At 42.0% G+C, this 26122-nt stretch overlaps 1 protein-coding gene across 1 annotated transcript; it reads left to right on the top strand.

The window, feature by feature from the left end:
• The first annotated feature begins 501 nt into the window (after nucleotides 1–501).
• On the top strand, nucleotides 502–25652 carry BEND2 (BEN domain containing 2). The gene is made up of 11 exons (XM_018561726.1): nucleotides 502–547; nucleotides 6595–6744; nucleotides 8989–9057; nucleotides 10885–10959; nucleotides 14308–14409; nucleotides 16781–17297; nucleotides 18320–18511; nucleotides 19844–19965; nucleotides 21770–22001; nucleotides 24736–24939; nucleotides 25272–25652. The coding sequence occupies exons 2-11, from the start codon at nucleotides 6655–6657 to the stop codon at nucleotides 25427–25429; spliced, it is 1761 nt and encodes a 586-aa protein (XP_018417228.1). The 5' UTR covers nucleotides 502–547; nucleotides 6595–6654; the 3' UTR covers nucleotides 25430–25652.
• The last annotated feature ends 470 nt before the right edge of the window (nucleotides 25653–26122 follow it).

The raw sequence follows: 26122 nt of genomic DNA, 5'->3' as shown, positions 1-26122 counted from the left end.
ATTATTAGTAATGATAATAATGTATTTGATATGCAGTGTTGTGCTGCTAAATGATCACTAGGTTGTTATTATTATTATTGTTAATAATAATCATTTTGATTATTATTAATATTATTATTAGTAGTAGTAGTAATAATAATGCATTTGTTATGCAGTGTTATGCTGCTAAATGATCACTAGGTTGATGTAAAGCACTGTGTAAATTGTATATAAATACCTGTAATAAATAAATTAAATAATCACATACATAAATAAGTAATATTTCTTATGCGGTGGCATGTTGTGCTGCAAAACGACCACTAGGAGGCGACATCTTACCTCTGTTTAGATGGCGGAAGACTCTGAGGGCGTTGTAGGTTTTCCGCTGTCAGATTCTTGCACGTCCTCCCGTGCGACCACGGCTATACGTGATGACGTCGATGATGCCAGTGTATCCAATGAGAAGACTTAACCCCTTCCCCCATTGTTTGTTGGCGAACTAATCGTCCAATCAGCGGGCGGCAGGAGAGCGTCGCCGAGCTTTCCTGCTGATCATCTGATAGCCCAGGTACGTGAACCGAGCGCCGCTGATTCGCAGCCCCCCCCCCACACCGGTTAGTTATTTTGTAGGTGATTGTTGGTAGGCGGGGCGAAGTTCGACGGGCTCCTCCCCCTGTGTGTGAAGAGCAGTGTTGGTGTAATAGTGTCCAATGTATAGTGGATGGTCAGGGAGTGTAATGTGAGGGCTGTCTGTACCAATAAAGAAGAGTGTACGTGTCATTTCCTCCTCACTCTACGTAAACCTACCTGTGTACATTACATTGGCAGACACTGCATAGGTTACTACTGTGCTTTGCTTTCCAGGGACATGGGTGATGTGTGTCTGTCATTCCTCAGGCCTGCATACCATTGTGGCCTTTCCTTGGGTCGTTTTATAAGCTGGTTATATATTAATCTATTTATGGACAACTACAGCATGTCATGCCATGATTGTTTATATCAGTGGTGGAACTACAAGTCCCATGAGGCTTTGCAAGACTCTGACAACAACAGGCATGACTCTGAGAGGCAGAGGCATGACAGGATTTGTAGTTTTACCACAGCTGGCATGTCGCGGTAGCCTATCCCTGGTTTATACTGTACAGCCGTGGCCAAACGTTTTGAGAATGACACAGATATTAATGTTCACAAAGTCTGCTACTTCAGTTTGTATGATGGCAATTTGCATATACTTTTATGCATAGAATGTTATGAAAAGTGATCAGATCAATTTCCAATTAAAGTGACATTAAACCCTCAGATTTTTGAACATAAACCAATAGTGTAATGTGTGCCTTACTGTAATCCATGGTTGTTTCCCTTCTCTTTGCTGCTCTTCCTTTTAAATCTGTATCTGTTCTCATGCTGATCAGAACTTCTGTTTTGCAGCAGACTGCCTTGTCTCTGAAATGGATGCATGGGGGGTGATTTACTAACCTAAACACACGCACGCACCAGGTGCGTGTGCATTTTTACACAGCAAAACGTATTTATCAACCAAACACGAGCAACGTGTCACATTTTCACGCCGTTATGGCGCGTTTTTATGTATTTACGTACGTGCGCGTCATGTAGAATACGCCATAGGCTACATGACGCTCTAATAGCATGTGTCTAGATTCCACCCATTGATCATGCTGGGAGGGAACACACTACAGAGGTGTATACTTGTTTGTGGTGGGTTTATAAGGTTAGTAAATCAACCCCATGCTGTCTGTGTGTAGGTTCACAATCTGAGCCAGCACTACAGGAAGAGGCACTCAGCTGCAAAGGGAAGTTCTCCCCCAGCATGAGAAAACATGAGGATTTAAAAGGAAGAGCAGCAAAGAGAAGGGAAACTACCATGGATTACAGTAAGACACACATTGCAGTATTGGTTTATGTTAACAAATCTGAGGGTTTAATGTCACTTTAATTGCAAAGTCCCTCTTTGCCATGAAAATGAACTTAATCTGCAAAAAAAAACATTTCCACTGCATTTCAGCTCTGCCACAAAAGCACTAGATGACATCATATCAGTGATTCTCTCGTTAACACATGTGTCAGTGTTGACGAGGACAAGGCTGGAGACCATTCTGTCATGCTGATTGAGTTAAGGTGCCCATACACCTTACGATTATCGGACAAAACTTTTCGTCCGATGATCGAATAGTCGTACGATTTTCGTACGGCAGCCCCATCCTGCCCCGATGATCGCAAGATTCATTTAGCCGTAATTAACGAGAAGCACCTGGACGAAATGCGGTAATTGATTTGTCGTATTTTCGTTCGCGCATGTGCAGTGTAGATCGTACGACTTTTGACGGACGGAAATGCCAGCAACCTTACGACAATCGTACGATCTAGCAAAGTTTCCAAACATGCTTGACCGTCAAAAGTCGTAAGATTGTACAGTAATGTCGGTCGGACACTGCAATGCACACATACGATTATCGGACGAAAAGTCGGTCGCATACGAAAATCGTCCGATAATCGTAAGGTGTATGGGCACCTTTAGAATAAGGCTGGGCACACACCTTACAACCATCGCAGGACTTTTGTCTTGCGAGGGTTGTAAGGTAATTTAAAAAACGTACGATCTGCCCATCTTGGACAGGCAGATCGTACTTGCGATGATCGCAAACCACGCCCCCCTGAGGGGCGGGCTTCCGATGACCGCAATGCCGAACGGGCAGTGTGCGCTTGCACACACCGGCACGTCCGGCTTTTATCTTACGAACATGCTACACACCCACCGAACATCGCACGATGCTCGGCGGGTTTTCGAACATGTTTGTAAGATAAAAGTTGTGCGACCTTACAGTAGTAGAGGTCGCACGGCTTCCACACACCTTACGATAATCGTACGATCGCGGGATTTCCTGTATGTGGGCACCTTTACAGACTGGAAGCTGTAAAAGGATGGTAGTGCTTGAAATCACTGTTCTTCCTCTGGTAACCATGGTTGCCTGCAAGGAAACACGTGCAGTCATCATTGCTTTGCACAAAAAGGGATTCACAGGCAAGGATATTGCTGCTACTAAGATTGCACCTAAATCAACCATTTATCGGATCATCAGCAACTTCAAGGAGAGAGGTTCAATTGTTGTGAAGGAGGTTTCAGGGTGCCCAAGAAAGTCCAGCAAGGGCCAGGACCGTCTGCTAAAGTTGATTCAGCTGCAGGATCGGGGCACCACCCGTGCAAAGCGTGCTCAGGAATGGCAGCAGTCAGGTGTGAGTGCATTGAGTGAGACTGTGCACGCACAGTGAGGCGAAGACTTTTGGAGGATGGCCTGATGTCAAGAAGTGCAGCAAAGAAGCCACTTCTCTCCAGGAAAAACTGATATTCTGCAAAAGGTACAGGGATTGGACTGCTGAGGACTGGGGTAAAGTCATTTTCTCTAATGAATCCCCTTTCCGATTGTTTGGGGTATCCGGGAAAATACCTTGTCCTGAGAAGAAAAGGTGAGTGCTACCATCAGTCCTGTGTCATGCCAACAGTAAAGCATCCCGAGACTATTCATATTGCTCCTCAGCCAAGGGAGTGGGCTCACTCACAATTGTGCCCAAGAACACAGCCATGAATAAAGAATGGTACAAAAACATCCTCCAAGAGCAACTTCTCCCAACCATTCAAGAAAAGTTTGGTGATGAACAATTCCTTTTCCATAATGATGGAGCACCTTGCCATAAGGTAAAAGTGATAACTAAGTGGCTTGGGGAACAAAACATCGAAATGTTGGGTCCTTGGCCAGGAAACTCCCCAGACCTTAATCCCATTGAGAACTTGTGGTCAATCCTCAAGAGTCGGTTGAACAAAAAAAAAACCCACAAATTCTGACAAACTCCAAGCATTGATTTTGCAAGAATGGGCTGTCATCAGTCAGGATGTGGCCCAGAAGTTGACTGACAGCATGCCAGGTCTTGAATAAGAAATATTGACTCTTTGCATAAACTTCATGTACAGGTGAAACTCAAATAATTCGAATATCGTGCAAAGTTCATTTATTTCACTAATGCAACTTAAAAGGTGAAACTAATATATGAGATAGACTCATTACATGCAAAGCAAGATAATTCAAGCCGTGATTTGTCATAATTGTGATGATTATGGCTTACAGCTCATGAAAACCCCAAGAACCCCAAATCCACAACCTCAAAAAAGTAGATTATTACATGCAATCAATAAAACAAGGATTGTACATAGAACAATATCGGACCTCTGAAAAGTACAAGCATGCATATGTACTCAGTACTTGGTTTGGTCCCCTTTTGCAGCACTTACTGCAATTACTTTTGCACGATATTCTAATTATTCGAGTTTCACCTGTAATTGTCAATAAAAGCTTTTGACACTTATGAAATGTTGTAATTATACTTCAGTATACCAAAGTAACATCTGACAAGAAGATCTTAAAACACCGAAGCAGCAGAGTTTGTGAAAATGAATATATGTGTCATTCTCAAAACTTTTGGCCACGACTATATATACACATACAGTGTACAACAAGATGTTATGTTTAAAACATAATATCACCCTAACCGTCCACTCCGCTCTTCCCTAGACCTCCTGCTTTCCAGCTCCCTTGTCCACTCCTCCCATACTCGCCTCCAGGACTTCTCTAGAGTCTCTCCCATCCTCTGGAACTCTTTACCCCAACCTGTCCGTCTATCTCCCACCCTGACTGTCTTTAGGCGTTCCCTGAAGACTCATCTCTTCAGGGAAGCCTATCCCACCTCAACCTAACCACTGAACCTTCACATTCTCAAACAATTCATCCCCACACAGCTACCTCCTCATGTATCATTTCCCCCTCCTCTTTCAGATTGTCGATCTAAAGTGTACAATCCACTTTAGATTGACCAAACATTTGTAATATTAGGACAATCCGTTCAGGTTGTAATAAATCAGGCAGGCCCTTGCGCTACATTACTGATGGTAGGTCTAAAGGAGATTGTACACTGAGTGGCCAGATTATTATGACCACCCCATCAGTACTTCATTGGGCCACAAGATGACTTTGTTAGTCCGCCTCGTGACTCCGCGAGATGTTGAAATGTGATGCGAGGAATCTGACACTGCACGGTTGCCCTTCTGTTGTCTTGTACCAGTCTTGCCACTCTCCGTTCTGCCCTAACATTTACTAGTCGCTGACGGCCACAATTCGCACGTTCAGACCCAGATTTTCGGCTGGCAGTCCAGTCTTTAAACACTTTAACAACAGCTGCTCTTGAACATTTAACGAATTCTGCTGTTTTGCTGATACTCGCTCCATGGCTCAGAGCGCCAACAATCATCCCACGTTCAAAGGCTGTTAAATTGCGTTGTTTACCCATATCTTCAGAAATAAATCACTTTTACTGTCGTGGTAAACAACCTGCTTCCCTATTTATAATGGTCTGGCCCTCTAGCAACTTCAGCACAAAATTATAGCTAATTTGCCTACAAACGTCAGGTGGTTATAATAATCTGGCCACTCAGTGTATACTCAACTAGTATAGTGTCTGGCCAAAGGTAGGAAACCTCAGTACTACAGCATTGGTGAAACTACAAATGTCCTCATTCTGCTGCCTCTGGGAGTCATGATTGTGGCTGTCAGAGTCTTGCAATGCCTCGTGGGACTTGTAGTTCAACAGCTGGAGTGCTGAGGTTGGCTACACCTGCTTTGGACCACTGTTTTCAGCCTTTTAACCAAGGCCCAGTGACATCACTTGTGTTTGAAACCTTAGTGTGAAACCCTGGGAAAAAGAGGCCACAGTGAGACCTAGTGATATCACCCTCACCCAGGTAAAGTGACCATGCTGCTGGTGAACAACTCTGTTTAAAGTAAGCTGAACTGAGCAAATTGCTTGGACAGATCATTGAACACTATAGGGAGCTAGGCTGACCTTATACAAATGCTTTTTTTGTAGGTCTTTCCTTTTCTGTTTGTTTTGTGTTCATGTAGAGCAGGGGTGGGCAACTCCTGCCCTCCAGCTGTTGTGAAACTACAAATCCCATGAGGCATTGTGAGACAGTTACAGGCATGACTCCCAGAGGCAGAAGCATGTTAGGATTTGTAGTTAAAGCTCAGCTGGAGGGCCTGAGTTGCCCACCTCTGATACATCCGATTTCCAGTTCTAAACATAAGACGGTGTAATATAAAGCTAGATCTTATGGAGGCACTTTGTTTTTCAATTGATAGAATTCTCTTGTAAGCAAACAGTAATTGCCTATCGTTTATTTGATGTAGGTAGCTTTTAAGAATTTACAGGATCATTTAGGTTAGGTCCACGCCAAACATGAATGTCTTTTATAACCTATTAATGTCACATTTAAGATAGGGGTGGACAAATTAATATGGAATCCAAATTAATATGGATTGTGAGTCAGCTCCATTGACAAAGACTTGAGAAACCCTCAAATGTTGGGCACCAGCTGTAATTTTAAGGAACACTAGAGACCTGGCTCCTAGGATTTGGGATTTGTCCATCCCTGATTTAATGTTTTTACAGGCTGAAGGACTGAGTTCACTTCAGTCCCTAATATAAGTGTTGCTGCTAAAACAATAGGAAGCATGAGGGAGGGCATCTAACCAGTTTTCTTTCACTTTATAGAGCGAGAATGTATCTTCACTGACTGGCTTTGGACTGAAATTTACTCTCAACCACTTAACCATGCAAAGTGATGTTAATACTACTGAGAAGCTTCACTATGGCTTTCCACACAAACGCAGAAGAGTTGCCTCCATGATGTCTGACAACACAGTATGTATCTTGGACATATTTTCTGATACTCTTCTCTTCTTAACTGAACAAACTGAAGAGAGAAGCTCATTGGTTGCCATGCACAGCTGCTCCAGTTTTTGTCTGCTCCAGTTTGAATACATTCTTCCCATTGTTTCTGCCAGAAAGCAGTATGCACTAAGCAGAGGAAAAGATATGGCAGTGTCTGCTTTTCATGGAAGGATTAGCACCCCAAATAGTAAACTCATTGGACCCTTGGTTGGTGAACTTTGGGGTCCAGGTACTATTTTCAGTGTTCTTTTTGAGCCTGGCCTGTTAGTAAGGCCCTATTCACACTCAAACTCAGGAGTTAAATCTTAAAAACGCATTCAAGTACCTCAACTATTAATAAAAATGTATCTTATTTGTATATCACTGGACTGTAGTTGAGTCCATGGCCGAAAAACTCTCATTGTGTTAGGCATCCCTCCCAACCCTGCAGCAGGGTGTGCCACCTCGAACAGAGGGAAACATGCTTCGTACCCGGGGGGGGCTGTGGGGAGTCACAAGATCCTCAAATCATCTCTGAATTCATGCTGACACTGTCCTTCCTATTGGAGGGTGGCTACTTTTCAACACACACAGGGACCAAGGGGAGGAAAAGTAGCCACCCTCCACAAGCTCCAAACTCGCTCCCATGATGGACTACAATCAAATTAGTAAACTAAACATGAGATTGTAGTCCATCACAGGACAACAATCAACACACACACAGGGACCATGAGGAACAAAAGCTAAATGGGAGCTCCTGAAAAACACACAAGAAAGTAGAAAGTAGCTACATGATGGGAACTTTATGAGATCCTTGACATCATTAAAGTGCATATACTGAGCATTTGTTTTTTTTGAACCTAAGGGTCACCATACACATTGCAGCCTGACCATACAATCTTTGTACATTCAATTTTAGATGTACTAAATTTATGTAATATGAGGACCTACCTGATTGTACCAAGTAATCTGTATGCAGTCCAACAGGCCCAAATTGCTTAAAAAGTTAAAGTGACATTAAACCCTCAGATTTTTTTAATATAAACCAATACTGTAATGTGTGCCTTAGTGTAATCCATGGTTGTTTCCCTTCTCTTTGCTGCTCTTCCTTTTAAATCTGTATCTGTTCTCATGCTGGGCAGAACTTCTGTTTTGCAGCAGACTGCCTTGTCTCAGGAATGGATACACGGTGTCTTTGTATAGGTTTGCAACCTGAGCCAGCACTACAGGAAGAGGCAGTCAGCTGCAAAGGGAAGTTCTCCCCAAGCATGAGAAGACATGAGGATTTAAAAGGAAGAGCAGCAAAGAAAGGGAAACAACCATGGATTACAGTAAGGCACACATTACAGTATTGGTTTATGTTAAAACATCTGAGGATTTAATGTCACTTTAATGCTGGTTCTAATAAAAAGGTGTTTGAACACACAGTGCATCACAGTTTGTTGTGTATGTGGTGGGTAGTTGCAGACCGGTCAGGGTGCCCATACTCACCCGTCTCGACCGCCAAAAGTGCCTACATTGGGCACATGAGCATAAGAACTGAATCACGGAGCAATGGAAGAAGCCGGCCTGGTCTGATGAATTATCTTTTACTTCACTTGGATGGCTGGGAGCACGTGTGTCTTGACCTGGGGAAGAGAAAGCACCAGGATGCACTACTATGGGAAGAAGGCAAGCCGGCGGAGGCAGTGTGATGCTTTGGGCAATGTTCTGCCTGTGAAGCCTTGGGTCCTGCCATTCATGTGTATGTTATATTGACATGTACCATCTACCGAAACATTGTTGCTGACCAACTACACCCTGCCACACGGCAAACATGGATCAAGAATGGTTTGATGAACACAACAATGAGTTTGAGATGTCAACTTGGCCTCCAAATTTCCATATGTCAATCTAATCGAGCATCCATGGAATGTGTTGGAAAACAAAGTCCGATCTATGAAGGCCCCACCTCACAACTTACAGGACTTAAAGGACCTACTACTGACAGCTTGGTGCCAGATACCACAGCATACCTTTAGAGGTCTAGTGGAGTCTATGCCTTGACAGGTCAGGGCCGTTTTGGCAGCAAAAGGGGGACCTACTCAATATTAGGCGGGTGGTCATAATGTTATGGCTGATTGTTGTGTATTATCTGACAGCCAGTTTTGTTATCGGTCTGTTGCTGGATTCTAGTGACATAAGGAATTAGAAATATTTGACTTTTAATTAATTTTCAATATAATTGTTGTGCAGGTGGAGATTCAAGAACAAGAATATGAAGATACCAGTGTTGAGTTTGGGTATGATGCAGAATATGAGTGTGTAAGTATTATGTGCTACAACATAACAACAAAATCACCATGTGTAGTTACTAGTTTTATGTGGAAAACTCTGTTTTCTCCCCCCAAAAATTCTATTTGTTACAGAAGCCATTTTGTAATGTATTGTTCCTAAAAATGTAACTCCTTGGTTTCAATCTCTAACTATAATATCTGAAGAGCAGAATAAATTCAAACTGTGGAAAACATAACACTGCTGTGATATGTGTACTCCTTGTTCTCACAGCATCTTCAGAAATCTTGTTTCATTCTTGTTTGTGATTGGCTCACTACAGAAGTCTGCACAGGGCATAAGTTGAAATGTCAGGTATCCCCTGCACTCTATCTATGCTTTATGCAGTTACTCTTTCATCTTTATATACTTACAGTGGTATGTAGAGCACATGTAGGGGGGTGCTGAGGTGCAGGTACTCTCTTATTACAACTGAATACTTGTGTAAATAACTGAACAACTGAATACTTGTGTGATCAAATCATGGCAGATCATTCTAATTAACAGTTTGTTTGAAGATGTTAGTGCAATAGCCTGCCATGTAGTAAAAGAACACAACAATGTAAGGGCTTGTAATTAAATTTTCTCCTTGCTGGAGATAGATAGTAGGGATGCACCAATGCCGATACCGAGTATTTGGGCGATACTCGCCCAAATGCTCCCGATGCTTATCCTGATACCGGAACTTCTGGTATCAGGATAAGCATCAGGAGGAAGCTGGGCAACAAGGCATTACACCCCGCTCGGCTTGCTGATTGGCAGAGAAGCCAGCTCCATGCTTCCTCGTCACCAGGGAGCATGGAGCTGGCTTCCGGACCAATCAGGAAGCTGGGGGCGGGAAATCGCCTGCCCCCTGGCTTCCTGATTGGCCAGGAAGCTGTCTCCATGCTCCCTCGTCACTTGGTGACGAGGGAGCACGGAGACGGCTTCCTAACCAATCAGGAAGCCGGGTGATGTGTAATGACTCGCTGCCTGGCTTCCTGATCGGTCAGGAAGCTGGCCAATCAGGAAGCCGGATGGCGAGTCATTACCTGCCCCCTGGCTTCCTGATTGGCCAGAAAGGCAGCTCAATGCTTCCTCGTCACCTTGTGGCCAGAAAGCCGTCTCCACCAGGTCAAACCCATAGCTCTGCAAGTAGCTAAGCTTAAGCTCCCTGCTGTTTGGAGAGCTTTAGCTCTTGACTCACCAGGGGGGGTGTCAAACCTCTGCAGAAAGACCACTGCTTTCTTACAGAGCGCAAGGTTCCCTCTATGCACCATGTCGACAAGAGACAAGCTTTTCTACTCTTTCCAGGCCAGACTTTCAACAGCTTTTGTTTTGATGCATGTGGAATGATTTTAGCTGATATAAACTGAAACTTTAATTGGGATTTAAGCAATATTTATTGATATTTTACTTAAAAGCATAACTGTTGCTTTCTAATCAGTAGTAATCCAGAACATTAATGCAGACACCTCCTAGTGCAGGGACACACTTTGTTTAGATCATGGGTCTTTATTAATGGAAACAAGAACCACATCTCTCTGTTGGCTGCAGAGTGAAGGGTTGTGTTACTGGCCAGTAGTGAGTAAGGTAAGCCTGAAGGGGCTAGTTACATCTATGAGAGATGTGTTCCCTGTTTCATATAGTAAAATCCCACTGATTTTCAGTGTGCTGGGCCACTAATTCCATAAAAGAACAATGCACTCGAGTTGCCTGCATTAAAGTCCTGCTGTCAGTTAACTACCAGTTAGAAGGCTAAAGGTTCACTTCAAACTACAAACATGTCACTTTACTAATAATTTCCTTTTAATATATTTATAATATTTTTGGCAACAGGCAAGTGTCAAGTCAGATATATCTTATTCCGGAGATCACCAGCCTTCACTCACAGATGTACTCTACTACTGCCAGGTACAGAAACCAATGATTTCAAATTAAACTAGCATGCACAGGGGGAAAAAACCTTTATTTTGAATTTAATTAGAAATGATAGAATATTTTCAGTAAGCACATGTTTTGAATTATTTTTTCAGTTTTACCGTAAAGCGTATGTCATGGCAAAATAAAAAATAACATATGCAGTACATCTCTGCAATACATGCACATTTCCCTGTGTTTTATGCCTTTAAAGGAGAACTATGAGGTGAGTGATTTCCACTCATCCTCATAGTTAGAGCCGACCTGTGACAAAGAAGCTGTCACATGTTGGCTCTATCGATCGGGAAGTGAGCAGAAACATGCACCGATCCGCTCACTTCCCGATCGTCTCCCTGCAGTGAGCGGTGACTATCAGTCAACGCTCCCCGCAGGGATTCCCCCCCTTCCCTCTCCGATCCCCCAGTTCTGATTGGAGGAATGAAGGGGGGAGAGGGGGCGGGCACAGCTGACTTTGCCTCTAGATAGGCAGAGCACGCTGTCACTCATGCAGCTGGGTGGATTCCGACAGTATTGTCGGGATGCGTTCCAGCCATGGCGCTCCCAGTATATCGCAGGCAATAGCCCGCTATATACTGATCTTTGGGTCACGGGAGGAGGTTAGTATGTGTACTCCCGTGACCCTAAAGAGGATTATGGGGAAAAACACTTACCCCATAGTTCTCTTTTAAGGACTCTGGAAGTACAGAGAAATACATGTTGATCTGTAAAAATACACTCAGCTCCTGAGTCCTGTTGTGCGCTGATGACACAAAGCATTTTTATGGACTGAGTGTTGTCAGCCCTCCCATTTGTCTTTTACTAAGCTACTCAACCACTTCCACTCTCAGTTCTCTGCAACATGAAGGCTATTCATTGTATAGTCCAAAATAAGAACAAGAAGGGCTGTTTGAAATAACAAAAAAAGGGCACACTGGACAGCTCTGAATTTCCAACAAAGTCAATGTGGTTTTTTTTTTGCACATATCAAACTGAAATAACAAAATGCTTCTGATGATATAATGGACAGACCAAAAGGGAGCAAATAAGACAAGTTCATGGTTAGGATTTACATACATTTAAAGAATGAGTTCACTTTTAGTGCATTTTCTTATAATGCGCTTCAGTGCACTCCATCAGCATCTCTGACAAGCCACATACTTACCTGTCCCAGCTCCACTGAGATGTAGAGTGTGCAGCCTGCTCAGCCCTAGGGAGTGTATATTCTGTTGGAATGAGATTGTGGTGCACATGTGAGTGAGCAGCAGGACCCAATGAGGATTGTAAAGGTGGCCATACACTTTAAAACCATCGCAAGACTATGGTTGTAAAGTAATTAGAAAACGTACGATCTGCCCATCTTGGACAGGCAGATCGTATTTGCTATCATCGATGACTGCAATACTGAACGGGCAGTGTGCGCGTGCGCACACCGGCCCGTGTGGCATTGATCTTACGATCATGCTGAAAACCAGCCGAAAATCGTACGATTCTCGGCTGGTTTTCTAGCATGCTCCTCAGACAAAAGACGTGCGACCGTACAGTAAAAACGGTTGCACGCCTTCCATACACTTTGCGATTATCGTACGATCGCTGGATTTCCTGCGATTATCGTGCGATAATCGCACAGTGTATGGGCACCTTTAAGAAGAGGCTGTGTAGCACCAAGCAGGCCACACAGGCTCTTTCTTCTGAAATGAATCTTCATTCTGGTTGCATACAGTCTTTCCAGTGGAATAAATGGAGATGGCAGTGCATAAGCACAGGAGAAGCAGGACATGATAGTGGAGATTTTCAGGAAGAGATCATATAGCGCCTTTAACCAGTTGACATCCGCGGTGTTAAACCCCCTTCCCATCCAGGCCATTTTTCAGTATTCAGCGCTGCGGTACTTTGACTGACATTTATTCCGTCATGCAGCGCTGTACTGAAATGAATTTTATACCCTTTTTTGGGGACAGATAGAGCTTTCTTTTGTGCACATATAGGCGATCGGCGGGCTATGGACCCGCTGATCGCCTATATGTGAAACACCCGGTAACGGGTGTGTGCAGCGGTCGGGTCTTTTCTGCCCGTCGCTAGGGGGCGCGCGCGAGCAGAAAAAAATTGCCGTCTGGAGACGGCAACCCGCAGATGTAGCAGTGCCGTCCGTCCGTTTTTTTACTACGGGCGGACGGCAAGAGGTTAAAGAAGAACTCTGGGCAAAAATGGTATTAATCCTTGCAGAGGGGCTGCCCCCGCACTGCAAGGGTTAACAGCCTGTTTTTGCCTAGGGTCAAAACAAGTTATACTCACCTGAGTTTCCGAGCCGGCCAGCTCTTAGACCGGTCCTTTAAACATCTCTCCCCCTCCACTGCAGTGGTCTAGGAGTCCTCAAGTCATCACATCCAATACGTATTAGACGTGAGTACGCCAAGGGGCATAGCATCCTTGCAGCGGAGGAGGAGACAGGGAGGAGGAAGCGCTGCCGGCTTGGAAGTTCGGGTAAGTATAACTTTTTTGACCCTAGGCAGCCCCACTGCAAGGGTTAATAAAATTTCTGCTCCGAGTTCTTTAATTTTTTATGTGGCATTTACATGTTTACAGACTTGCTTTTCCATATTTCTACTATGTCCTAATATACAATTTCAAGATTAGCCACTAGAGGGAGAGCTGTATTTCACAGTGATCGTTTCCCAGTTAACACACACTCAGAGAGAGCATGTTTTACAGTCAGAACTGTGTGGTAGACTTTCATTGAGAGAGAGGGACAGATGGATGCAACTGCCATGTAAACATGCCAAGCAGGAGGCAGAGGCTGCATATATAATATACAAACACTGAGGGGTGTATTTATAAACAATTTGCAGAGCCATTCATCCTGTGAAACTCTGTAAGCATTTGTTCTATTTGAATGGAGGCAAAAATGAATGTTCTTAGTATATTTTCAAATATAGTCAAATGAAATATTAGGAAAATACTACATTCTGGCCACTAGATGGAGCTGAGGAGGAAAGAAATATTTGTTTCCTATGTTCCTCAGTTCCATCTAGTGGCCATAATGTGATACTACCCTAATATTACATTTGAAATGATATTAATAACGTTTGTTCTATGCAAAGGAGGCAAAAACTAACGTTCACAGAGTTACACAGGATGAATGGCTAAGCAAATTGTTTATAAATACACCCCTATGTACTAAGCAAACATGGCTGCTCCATGTACATATATACTTACAAATAATACAGAGGAAACATGATTTGAAAATACCATAATGTAAAGCATTCATTATTTTGTCTTTAGTGCTAATTAGATTTATGTAGCTGGAAATGTAGATTAACTTCTGGTGGCATTGTGTCCTTCTAGGCAATGTATGACATAGTTCAGAAACTAGACAAGAAGATGGATCTTCTCCAGAGGAAAGTCTCTGAGCTGCACCATGCTCAGATGAAATCACACTTAAAACCCGTGAGTCACAGGATTTACATAAATGCTTAGTTGCTGTATCACATAGGATGTTAATTACTTTTATCATTTCTTCGATTTTGCTTCTGTTTACAATTTTAATCAAAAACCGTGAGTGTATGCACCTAATATAAGAAATATAAAATTCAAATCATTAGATTAACCCTTTCGCTGCCACCGCCATATGTCATCAAGCAGTGGCAATGGACCCCTTTATACTGTGTACATTTGTAAAGCCAACTGTCGGGTTTACAATGGAAGCGATTCTGGTGGCTCAACTGCCACCAGATTGCTTCCAGGGGCTGGGATAGTGCGCCCCCACCTTGTTTTCCGGCCTCCACTGCCCCTCCTGCGGGCCATGGACTGGCATGTCGCTGTTGGCGAGAAGCATGGAAGAACACTGACGAACATCCGTTTGCTGATCTCCTCCCCTCTGAATGGGACCGGGAGCAATGCTGATTGCATCACTTCCGGTTCCGTGGCTGTCATTGCTCTGCTGCAGATGCCGAGCAATATGCTATTGGAGCACGATCTGGAAAGGTGACACTAGGGGTCTTTTGGACCCCTACGGTCACCTTGAAGAGTAGCTGTCACTACCAATATGCTATCACAAAGGGGGCTTGTAAGCCCCCCTATGTGATAGCAATTAAATAAAGTTAAAAAAAAAATTTGAAAAAGTTTTTTAAAAATTATATTAAATAAGTGTAAAAATAACTATACATTTTGTGAAAGTCCCTAAACCCCGTGAGCACGCATGCATTAATGCAAACTTGCATTGGGTGTGTCTACATATGAAATCGACGATCATGCTAACCAGGTTGGGTATCATTGCGCACGCCAGGGCGAGACCAATAATTCTAGGGCCAATATTCATGGATATCTCTAAACTGATGACCTGTAGGGGCTTTTTAAATGTCACCTATAGACAATTTGGGGTACCATATTTTGTTGCAGGTTCACAGACGCACGCAATATTTTTTACCTGGGCATGTTGGGTATCTATTTACTCATTGTAACCTCATATTTTACAAAAGAAAACTACTATACTGTGTTTTTGAGCACTAAAATGAACTTAAAGTGACATTAAACCCTCAGATTTTTTAACATAAACCAATACTGTAATGTGTGCCTTACTGTAATCCATTGTTGTTTCCCTTCTCTTTGCTGCTCTTCCTTTTAAATCCTCATGTCTTCTCATGATTGGGAAGAACTTCCCTTTTCAGCTCAGGGCCTCTTCCTGTAGTGCTGGCTCAGGTTACAAGCCTATACAAACGTATACACAGACACCGTGTATCAATTCCTGAGACAAGGCAGTCTGCTGCAAAACAGAAGTTCTGCAGAGCATGAGAAGAGATACGGATTAAAAAGGAAGAGCAGCAAAGAGAAGGGAAACAACCATGGATTACAGCAGGGCACACATTACACTATTGTTTTATGTTAAAAAATCTGAGGGTTTAATGTCACTTTAAGTGTACTTTGTACTAAATTTTGGGGTTTGATAAAGAGTTGCGCTAATATTGTGCAACATAAATATTTGCAACTGGTACCATTTTATTCTACATGGTCTTTGCTTTCAGAAAATATATAATGTTTTGGGGGTTTTAAGTAATTTTCCGGCCCACAATGTGGATTATAACGTGTGCAAAATTTTTTTTACAAAATGCCTTGGCAGCGAAAGGATTAAATATCTCTATGTAAACTATAAACATAAGCTTTTTTATTTGTTGCTGCTTATACTGGGTTAGGGGATCAGAACTGGGGTCAGGAAAGGATACATTTTGCAGCTGACTTCTTAAGGATTGTGTAACTACTCTCTGGTGAATTAATTATATTTGTTTTGGTATATTTATCCTGAATGGCAATAAACTAATGCATATTTAATCAATGACATAATGAGTGCTTGTGTAATTGAAAAGCAGGTTTAAAACCAGGTCAGGCGGACATCACTAAATATGACCAGGTAACACTTTACCATCAGGACAAACAGCTAACATGTGGATAGTGTTGTGTCTATGCCCACGCTGATAGACTTACTGATTAGTAGAATAGTTCATATAGAGTAGAATAGGGTGAGCCTCTGTTACATTGTAGAAGCTGATGGATTCAGACCCACGCAGAGAAGGAGTGGCTCCATATGTGTGTTTTTTTTCCACATGTTTGACTTTGAGAAGCCATAAACATTGTTTATCCCCTCAAGGGATGACTTCCTAAAATGATTTTAGTGTTATAAGGTCAGCTTACATCATGTTACTTTTTTTTGTGTTTACCTTCAGAGACCGATCAGCCTTTCCCAGAGATGTCCTCATGCCATACCTCAAGCAAAACCTGAGACTACAATAGCTAAACCCAACTTTTTTTTGTGTTCTACCTCCAGAGACCGATCAACCTTTCCCAGAGAGGTCCTCATGCCATACCTCAAGCAAAACTGAGACTACAAAAGCTAAACCAAAGCTTTCTCTCCTCGAAATTTGCACAGCGTCCACCAAGCATTCCAAACAATAAAGGACAGATGGAAGATGAAAACAGGCAGCTCCCAGGCAGCCCAGCCTTTAAATCTGTCCATTCAGTAGCAGTTCCAAGAGAACCTCAACAGACTCAAAGGTTAAGCCCACCTCTACCAACTATTGTGTCAACCCGCTCGTTGCATCCGGTCATTAGTGTAACAACGAATGAACACAGAGACATAAAGATTGAAAGCTTACCTGAAAGCACTTGTGCTTCACCGCCAATCATTACTACTCCTCCGGCTACATCATCTGTGTGTTCCAAAGCAGCAAAAGAAAATATTTATGAAACTGAGCCTGTCTTGGTGCCCCATGTAAATCTGCAGAGAAATATTATCTCAAATGAGGAATTACCTTCATCTTCAGTTCAGCTTGTCCCAATTTATGGTGAGTTGCAAAGTGTTAAAGGGGGTATATCTATTGAACACTAATTCATAAAAGCTTCCATAATCTGGTGTTGATGGGCTATACGACTGTGCACACCAGGTATAATAAACCCTAGCTACTGTAAACTGCTTGCTATCAACATCTTTTTTCAGACTTTAAGTATGACTCAAAAGCATGTATACTTGAGTTTTCGGATGAGGAGGTTGTAGCTAATGACACTTGTATTTTGTCACTAGAGCCCTTTTCTTGGCAAAGAAATTAGCTATGGGAGTGCTGGCTAAACTACCCTAGCCTAGCTCTTGTTATCTCGATTGTTCAGAGACTACTGACCTACTGCTGTATGCAAATATGCAGTTGGTTCTGTACCCAACATTTACATTCCACAGGGTTTCGCAGTGACAGAAGCATTAATTGGTGAATCTCACTGATAGTAAATAAAGTCCCTAGTGACCTAACTACTGGAACTTTCTGTTCTGTTTTCATATAATTGGACTGAGTAAAAAAGAGCTTGCCCATGTTGGCCTCCTTTTGCAATTACTATGACTGCCAGACTATTACCTGACTGTCTTTGGTTTTAGCACTTTGCGCCACTAACATGGAGCAGGCATGCAAAAATGGAGAGCCATTAGGTCAGCAATATAGCCAGGGAGCAGGTATTTTCAAGAGTTTATCAATGTCCTCAATGGCTTATCTTTCTCATTACAGATTTTCTTTAAAGTTAAACTTAGGGTTTGGTTTGCATTGCATGCCTTCAACATGAAAATACACTCACTCCCTAAACAGCAGAACATTTTGAGGCATGCGTTATTTTCCACCTGACACATTTCATGTATAATAGCTTAAATGGGGTGACAGTTGGGGCGGGGAGGGGGTCTGGCAGGGGTTTTTTCAGTTACACAATATTCAATCTGCCCCAAAGGAAACCTTAAAGCTTATCTTTAGGCAAAAACATTTTTGTCAGACCCTCTATAATGTTTTTGTAATGTAAATTAATGCTAAGTATTCTTTTAATTCAATTATAGAATTTCTTGGGGACCCAAGTAGAAATATCAAAGTCCCTGGAAGCTTTTTGGTGAAAGCCAGACAGAAAACACAGCCCAAGTATGCAGCCCGTTACTTGGTTCGTGCCCTGTTCCCTAAGGACATATTACTGAGCAGTGCTACAGGAGGCAAGGTGCAAGGACTTGATGTAAACAAAGTTTCAGCAATAAGAGGTATGTGTGTGAATTGGAACGTGCATATAACATGAACACACAATTATGCTCGCCACCATTGCTATGACTGGTTTAGCTTTTGATAAATACCTGTAATCGCCATGCATAATCCACATACCAGTAGCCATGTTTCTCATATGTCTATTCTGTGATCACATGACATGTAGTTGCTCACAGAACTATGTTATAAAAAAGCCTTTTGTCTCATATCTGTGATGTAGCAGAAACAAACTGCAACAATGTATTTGGTGGAAATTAAAACCTTTTAAAACCAGTCACAGTGAATAAGGAAGATAAATCTTATTGAAAATACTATTTTTTATCGTACAAACTCTTGAAGTGGATCTCATGGCCAAAATACATTACTAAAAGAAACCTGCATTAATGCAGCTATAAGGTATCACAGAAATAAAATCTGTAAGCTAACAGCCTTCTAAAGGGTGCCAGTCAATAAGCTCACTGCAAAGGCTTTTCTGTGACTGACAGAGAAAAGGAAATGAAAGAAATAGCCAGAACTCCTTAAGCACTGTGTAATAAATACAGAGGTATAAGTAGCATATATTTGCAAATCTTTGTGGAAGCCACACTGCCCCATCAAAGGCCCTCTGTATAGTGTGATCCCTAATCTAACAAAGCTTCCAACCTAGGACATATATAGCAATAAATAGATAAAAGGCATGTATGCCTGGAGGTAATGAATTCCTGCCTAAAGGTGCAGGGACACACCAGAGCCAAGCATAGCACATGAGCAGCTGAAGACCTCCAGTGTGTCCCAGCAATCAATAACTAGCTTTTGTAAAGCAAGATGCCACTGTTGGCTGCATATCTTTCTGCGCGACACTGTGGGACAGTGTTATGAATGTTTAACGCAGAAACCAGCCACACTTTGCACTGGTTACATTAGATTATTACTCAGCCCACTTCACTTTGGTATACAGAACCCCCCAACAGAGGGGGTGAAGCAAAAAGGGTTTTGGGTCACTGATGCATCTGAAATAATATAACGAATCACCAGCACACCGCAGGAAAGTGCCAAAAAGCACATATTCTTTATTAACGCATATTGTCACATGTAGAGCACAGCATTTCGGGGGCTGCGCAGGGTCCCCTTCATCAGGCTCAGTATGACAAATGAAATAATATAGCAGCACTGACTTGTGTGGAAGGTTAATATAGATGAATGGACTTCTCTTATAGTATAGCTGATGGTGACTGACACTCATATGTTCATTTATTAAACCTGGAGAGGAAAGATTTTAAAGCATGGTTCCTGTCACTTTAAGAATCTCACTTGTCTGTTGAGTTTTGGTAAAGGTTCTTTTTGCTTTGCAGAGTTCTTGGCATCTATATTCCCTGAATGTGATCTTAGTGAATACGGAAAGGACTGGAAAACCTGTACTACAAATGTTAACGCCATGATTCGTTGTTTACATTTAGAAACCAAAAAAAATGCTGTAAGTTTAAACTGTATATTTATTTCTATGTGTTTGGAAAGAAGGTTTATTCTATTTGTTTCACTTTCTTTTCACTTTTCACATTTGTTGTATATTTGTTCCTATTGTATTGTATTTCTGTCTCAGTAATAAGAGCAAACTGAGCGATATGTAGAGGAAAATAATTATTGGAACTCAGTAGCGGGTCAGGAACCCAACTAAGCACAAAAGGAAGCCAAGATATTGTTCAGCTCTAATTTAATTGTAAAATCCCTCTTTCTATTTTTTTCCACTGAACTCAGCAGTTTTTACTGTGCATGTGCTTCTCCTTCACACACACATACAGTTTAAAGTGAAGCTAAAGCCAAGACAAGGATAGAATAGTAAGGGGTATGGACCCCTGTCTTTTTAGGTTTTATCGCTGTACGTGTCCCCATTAGAAGTTAAACCTAATTATTTAAAGCCACAGGAGAAATGCTCTCTATTTATACTGTAAATATCCTCACTGGTTCAGAAATAGGAGGGAACTCTTCTAGTGGGAACATTTGTTTCAGTGATAACTGTCTAAGAGAGATTTCCCATTCTGTGGAGAGATCACCACTCACTTCCATTTATAAAGTAAAGTTACATACAGCAAAAAAAAGAAACTTATCAGGTTTTAGCTAGGGATGCGCCAAAACTTTGGCCGAAAATGGTACTTGGGCAAAATGCAGAAAATACAATTTTCTTGCCTGAAAATGCGGTGCATCTCTGGTTTCTCTCCTCCCCTATGGGTGCTGCTCTGTGTCCCCTCTGACACAGAGCAGCACCCAGCAGGGAGAAGTGAAACTGTCAGGAGGCTGAGCGGGGCAGGGAGGAGAGGGCTGTCAGCGGTGTCACAGGAGGTTGAGCCCCCTCCCACATCGCCCCACTCGGCCTCCTGTGACGAGCAAATCAGGATGGAGAGCAGTGCAGGAAGTAGTCAGCTGTCACAGGAGGCCGAGCCGCTGGTGAGAGGGAGGAGCCCGCTATCAGCGGTGTCACAAGTGGCCAAGCTCTCCTCCCCACACCGCTCGGCCAGCCTCCTGTGACAGCGAGTCAGGATGGAGAGCTGGTTACAAACACTCATGGATCAGCTGATCGCTGATTGCTTCTAAATAATTGAGGACATAGTAAGCTTGTGAATGGACAGGAACACTCTGTATAGATGCATAATGTTGATTGCAGAAAAAGAGCTTTAGGACTCTGTGTCCTCAATCTGTCTTTCTATTTCAAAAGAGACCCCGACAGTAAAGTAAAACAATTCTTAAAATAAAATGAAACTTCCATTTCAGTGCACCTCTAGTTTTAACCATTCCCTTTACTTACCTAAACAAGTTTGGCCTTTGAAATGCTTTAACATTCAACCTGTGCACATTAAGTGTACTTACGCTGACTTTTTTTACAGGCTGCGTTGCTGTAAATGTTTTTTTTTATCTTTTTCACTGCAATTTTTCTCTTTTTTTATTTCCTTAATGTGCATTGTAGCTTTTCACAACATGCTGAAGTGTGCTGCAGTGCATTGTGCTGCTTTTAAATGCAGCTTGCTTTATATTTGCACACGCCAACGCAGAGTGTTGGTATGGAATGAGCCCTATCCCGTACAGCACCCCTTCGGTTCTACTGAACCGAAGGGGTCCTGGGGCCGAAGCTAGCCGATGGATCGGCCGAAGCTACGGCTAGATCCTTCGGCAGCTTCGTGAATAGACCCTATAGTATTTTTACTTGCAATGCAGCCCAGCATACATGATGATGAATGAGCTCTGACATAGGTAACTGTTTCAGTTCAGTTTTTTTTCCCTTGAAGGTAAATATGTTCCCTAATCAAGCTGTATCCCAAGCACCAGAAGATTCCATTTGTCTCGATTCTGATGATGCAGTTGAGGAGGATCATGAGGCTGTCACTGAAAATAATAAAAAGGATGCACAAAATCCCAGCTTTTTACAAGCAAATATATTGAACAAACAGAAGGATAACCGGTTTCCAGGACCTCCAGGCATTGGCACACCAGTGAAACATCATTCTTCTGATCCTATAGGTAATATTTCTCAGCTGCTAACATCATATTAATAATTTGTCTGTGAGAAATACGGGAAGTGACTAGTTTTTAAATATGTGGGCTTCAGGGTTGTCATCCTGATTCTGGTTTATTCTCTATTGCATCACAGACCTAGAAGAAAACTGCAGCTCGAGAACTCTTTAAAGTCTGAATTCCTTTCCCAAATGCTTGTTCTGGGTTAGTTACTCACCACGCAGTAAAGTCCGGAACCAAATAATAACATCAGAGCAGCTCCCATTTTTTATCCTTATGGGTTCTCTTAAAGACACTCTTTAAGCTAATTTATAGTGGAGAGTGGATATTATTACTTGCCCTCTGTAGGACACTGTAGTGCCTGCATTTTACAACTCATTCATGCTGCAGAGAACACTACATGATTGGAGGAGAGCCCGGACACGTGATTTTAACAGGTGGCGTGATGGGCTCTTCTCATCCTAGTGCTTTTTTTTTTTTTTTACCATTTATTAAATATAGCTTTTTTATTTACAGAAGCACTTTGGCCACAGTAAGGCCATATTGCTGCTTTTTTACATTCTTTTAAAGAAGAAACGTTTTGTCTAGGGGACTCAAATAAACCTGCTTTACTTACCTGATCCCGGCTCCTGTGGCGGTTAGCGATTACCTCTCTCCCTCTATTCACGATGTTGCAATGTCCCTCGACGTCCTCGCATCTAATTCAGGCCAATGGCCTACACAAGACATGATGATGTCAGCGGTCCTTAGACCACTAGAGGGAAGGGGAGAAGAGGCTTCTGAAACTGGTCCAGTAGCCTAGAGAGAGCCGGCAGAACCAAGGATCAGCTAAGTGAAACGGCTTCAATAGTGCCCCTAGACAAAATGAGCACTTAAGTTTCTTGTTTGCCCAGAGTTCTTCTTTAACAGAACTCTATAAGAAAAAGAAACAAATGGAAATGGAAAAATGCATTGAAACAGTAAAACAAAAATAACATTTGGCAAAAATGAAAAATTGCCAACAGGAGAACGTGATGAAGGATGTAATTAGAAGTACAATAAAAACAATGATTATTTATAAAGAAAGAACTAAATGTTTTTTCATCGGCTTCTCTGCAGTTAAAGTTACAAACGGATTACCAAAAAAAAACCTTTGATCTGTAGTAACAGCTGCAATCAGGTTACTTGGTTACAAAATGTTACTAAGTTTTTTAAATGATCACTACAACAATTTGTTCCAATGATTATAAATGCAGGAGCCACCACTATCAACGACTTCAAACTGACGACCACTAAGGACACATGCATGAATCAACACATAATGGAGGGGCTATTCCAAGCCATATATGTACACCATGGTGTCTTAACTGAAATCCCCCAGCACTTACACTATACTATCCTGTTTCCCTGAAAATAAGACCTACCCCGAATATAAGACCTAGTACTATTTGTGAGAATTTCTAAAATATAAGACCTACCCCGAAAATAAGACCTAGTTGTGACAATTCCCAGGGCCGGTGGTGGCATAAGGGTGAACTTGAAGAGCCGCGGAAGAGGCAGGAGAGAATCAGGGGTGCCAACGAAGCCGGCGCTAGAGGAAGCGAGGCGGCACTGGAGGGAGCAGAGCCGCATAAGCCGATGCTTCCTCTATAGCACCGGCTCCTGTCACAGGAGGAGTGATACCAAATGTGCTCCGCCTGTGAGGAATCGATAGTGAAAGTGCACTTCGCTCATTCTGGCCAGCGATTGGTTAGCAAAATGCTCTTGTAAAGCTACGGCACCCCTGATTGCCCTGATCACCATATTTTTGTACATGAATACATGTAGACTTTTCTACATGAATAAGTGTGGATTGTTGTACATTAAAAAGAAAAATAAGACCTACCCCGAAAATAAGACCTAGTGTGTTTTTTTGAGCCAAATAAAATATAAGACAGTGTCTTATTTTCGGGGAAACACGGTATACACTGGGGGGAATTTATCATCGAGATTGTGAGTATTTGAACTTGCACAGAATATATTTGACGCACTTTGCACCAGATTTATGATGCTATTGTGATGTTGTTCATAAATGAGGTTAAATAGACTCAAGGAGAGAAGACTCGGAACTCCAGGCAAAAAGCTTAACTGTCGCTTCTTGAAGAAGTGGTCATGGGGACTTCTTAAGTTGCGATAGTTTTGTTAGGTGATGCTCCAGTTTTAGACAGCTGCAGAACACGTGCAATTGAAAAAGTAGTGCAAGCTCAGGTTAAAACAGGCGCACATGTTAAAAGACAGATTTGCACATAAAAAGAAATGATCTAAGAGGCTAAAACTGTTGCAATTGCGTTGATAAATTCCCCCCACTATACCTAACGGGTATGATAATTTCAAATATGACAAATAAAATATGCTGCAACATTGGAAAAAACAGGTACATTGTATTGTATTTACTTTTACTTTGCTGAAAGGTAAAAGTAAACTATGAAGGTTTTTCATGTGATGGGATGACAACTGTTCTCCGGCTTTTTCACCCTTTAATGCGTACCCATGGTGGTACCTACAAGTGGCCATGCTGACACACATTGTGCAAGCATGGTCAGTGAAGCTGCTGCAAATGTCCAAAGATGGGATTTCTTGTGTTCACATTAAAAATAAAAAGATTTGACATAGGTTTTTCTTATTTAAGTATTTTTTAGATATTTCAGCAAGAATACCATTTCTAGCGTTTATTTTGATCATACTACAGATTTTACAGGTTTTTGTTCTCATTGCTTTTCAGAGTGTTTCGGTGAACCTTGGAGGAATGTGCAGTTACCATTCTCAGTGATCTATATAGGCAAAGGGAAGCCTCGCCCAGAACTGTCTGCTAGATATTTAATCAGGCATCTATTCCCAGAGGATGTACTAGTGAAAAGCAATGTATATGGGAACCTAGAGCGTGGCGTTTTGCCTTTAGACTCCAACAGGATCGGTGCTTTAAGAGGTATGCTCTCTTTGTGCCTTCGGTTGTACCAGCTTTAGATTTCACTCTGTATAGATGCATTTAGAATTGCTTATTTAGAAAAGTCAAGGGACTTTGTTGCATATCCTGCTGTAGATTAAGATGACCCTTATTATTCAGTAGTACATTACTGCATGTGTAATTATTGAGGCAGTATTACTTCATAAGGAAAAGAAAGCTGCTAGGACCTAGATGTGCCTACACAAACATGCAGTAGCTTTCATTGTCATCTGCTACGCCTAAATGCTGGTCTAGGTAGTGTTGAAATTTGCCCACTGGTAAGCTGTAATATCTTATGTTTTGTTTTACCACAGATTTCCTACAGATGAATTACCCAACGTTTGATCTGAAGGAGTGTGGCCATGACTGGAAAGCTTGTGTGGCAGCAATTAACAGTACCATTCGCAGCCTACGCCATGATCAGAAAAAAGCAACATTTCATACTCGGAAAATTACCTCCCTTGGTAGCTGAAAACCCTAGGCACAGTTGCTGTGAAAGCCATTAATGCCACCACTTTCTTATTTTGCTGACTTTCCATAGATTGGTTACTTGTCTGTGCCAGGATGTGCCTTTGTCTACTGAAGAAACTTTTCTACTGAAGCAATTTGATTGACTACTCTGGAGTACAGTCCAGTACAGAACTGCTAAACCATATGTTTCATTGTCTCAAAAGCCTTGCAATGGTTATCATCTCAACCATGAAAGGTATATTCATACCTTGTTTTGTTTTGTAATAGTTGTTTGTTGTCAGAATGTCATCCTGAAGTCGCTGCAAATGTTTTGCTGCGAGTTCATTTTGACATTTGTTTCAGATTTGTAGAAACGTTACCTAACTAAACATAGGAAGCTGTGTGGGTTGGTTTGTTTTTAATTCTGCTGTTTTTGGTAATGAAGTCTCCACATTGTTCATAGATAAAATTTTTCTGCTTTTGCATTTAAAACAAGCACAAGGGTATTTCTATTATCCATGTAATACATGAGCACCTTTAATACCGTGATGATCTACTGTACCATGTATTGTATTTTGGTAAATAACGATGTCAAACTTTTAGTAAAAGACTGATGGTGTTTGTTGCTAGATTTGGTAAGTAGTGGCGCAGTCACTCCACAGGTCAGTAGTGGGATCATTGTTATAACTCATGTATTATTATAAGGTATGTCATG

The sequence above is a fragment of the Nanorana parkeri genome, unplaced genomic scaffold (genome assembly GCF_000935625.1).
Source record: "Nanorana parkeri isolate BGI_ZX_2015 unplaced genomic scaffold, ASM93562v1 scaffold539, whole genome shotgun sequence".
Classification (NCBI taxonomy): Eukaryota; Metazoa; Chordata; class Amphibia; order Anura; family Dicroglossidae; genus Nanorana; species Nanorana parkeri.
This window is presented reverse-complemented; position numbering and strand designations above follow the sequence as displayed.

Excerpts from the sequence above, each read along its gene's own strand:
- BEND2 (XM_018561726.1), top strand. The coding sequence starts at position 6,655 with ATGCAAAGTGATGTTAATACTACTGAGAAGCTTCACTATGGCTTTCCA. Across the intron at positions 6,745-8,988 it reads CCATGATGTCTGACAACACA|GTGGAGATTCAAGAACAAGA; the intron begins GTATGTATCTTG and ends ATTGTTGTGCAG. Across the intron at positions 10,960-14,307 it reads ATGTACTCTACTACTGCCAG|GCAATGTATGACATAGTTCA; the intron begins GTACAGAAACCA and ends GTGTCCTTCTAG.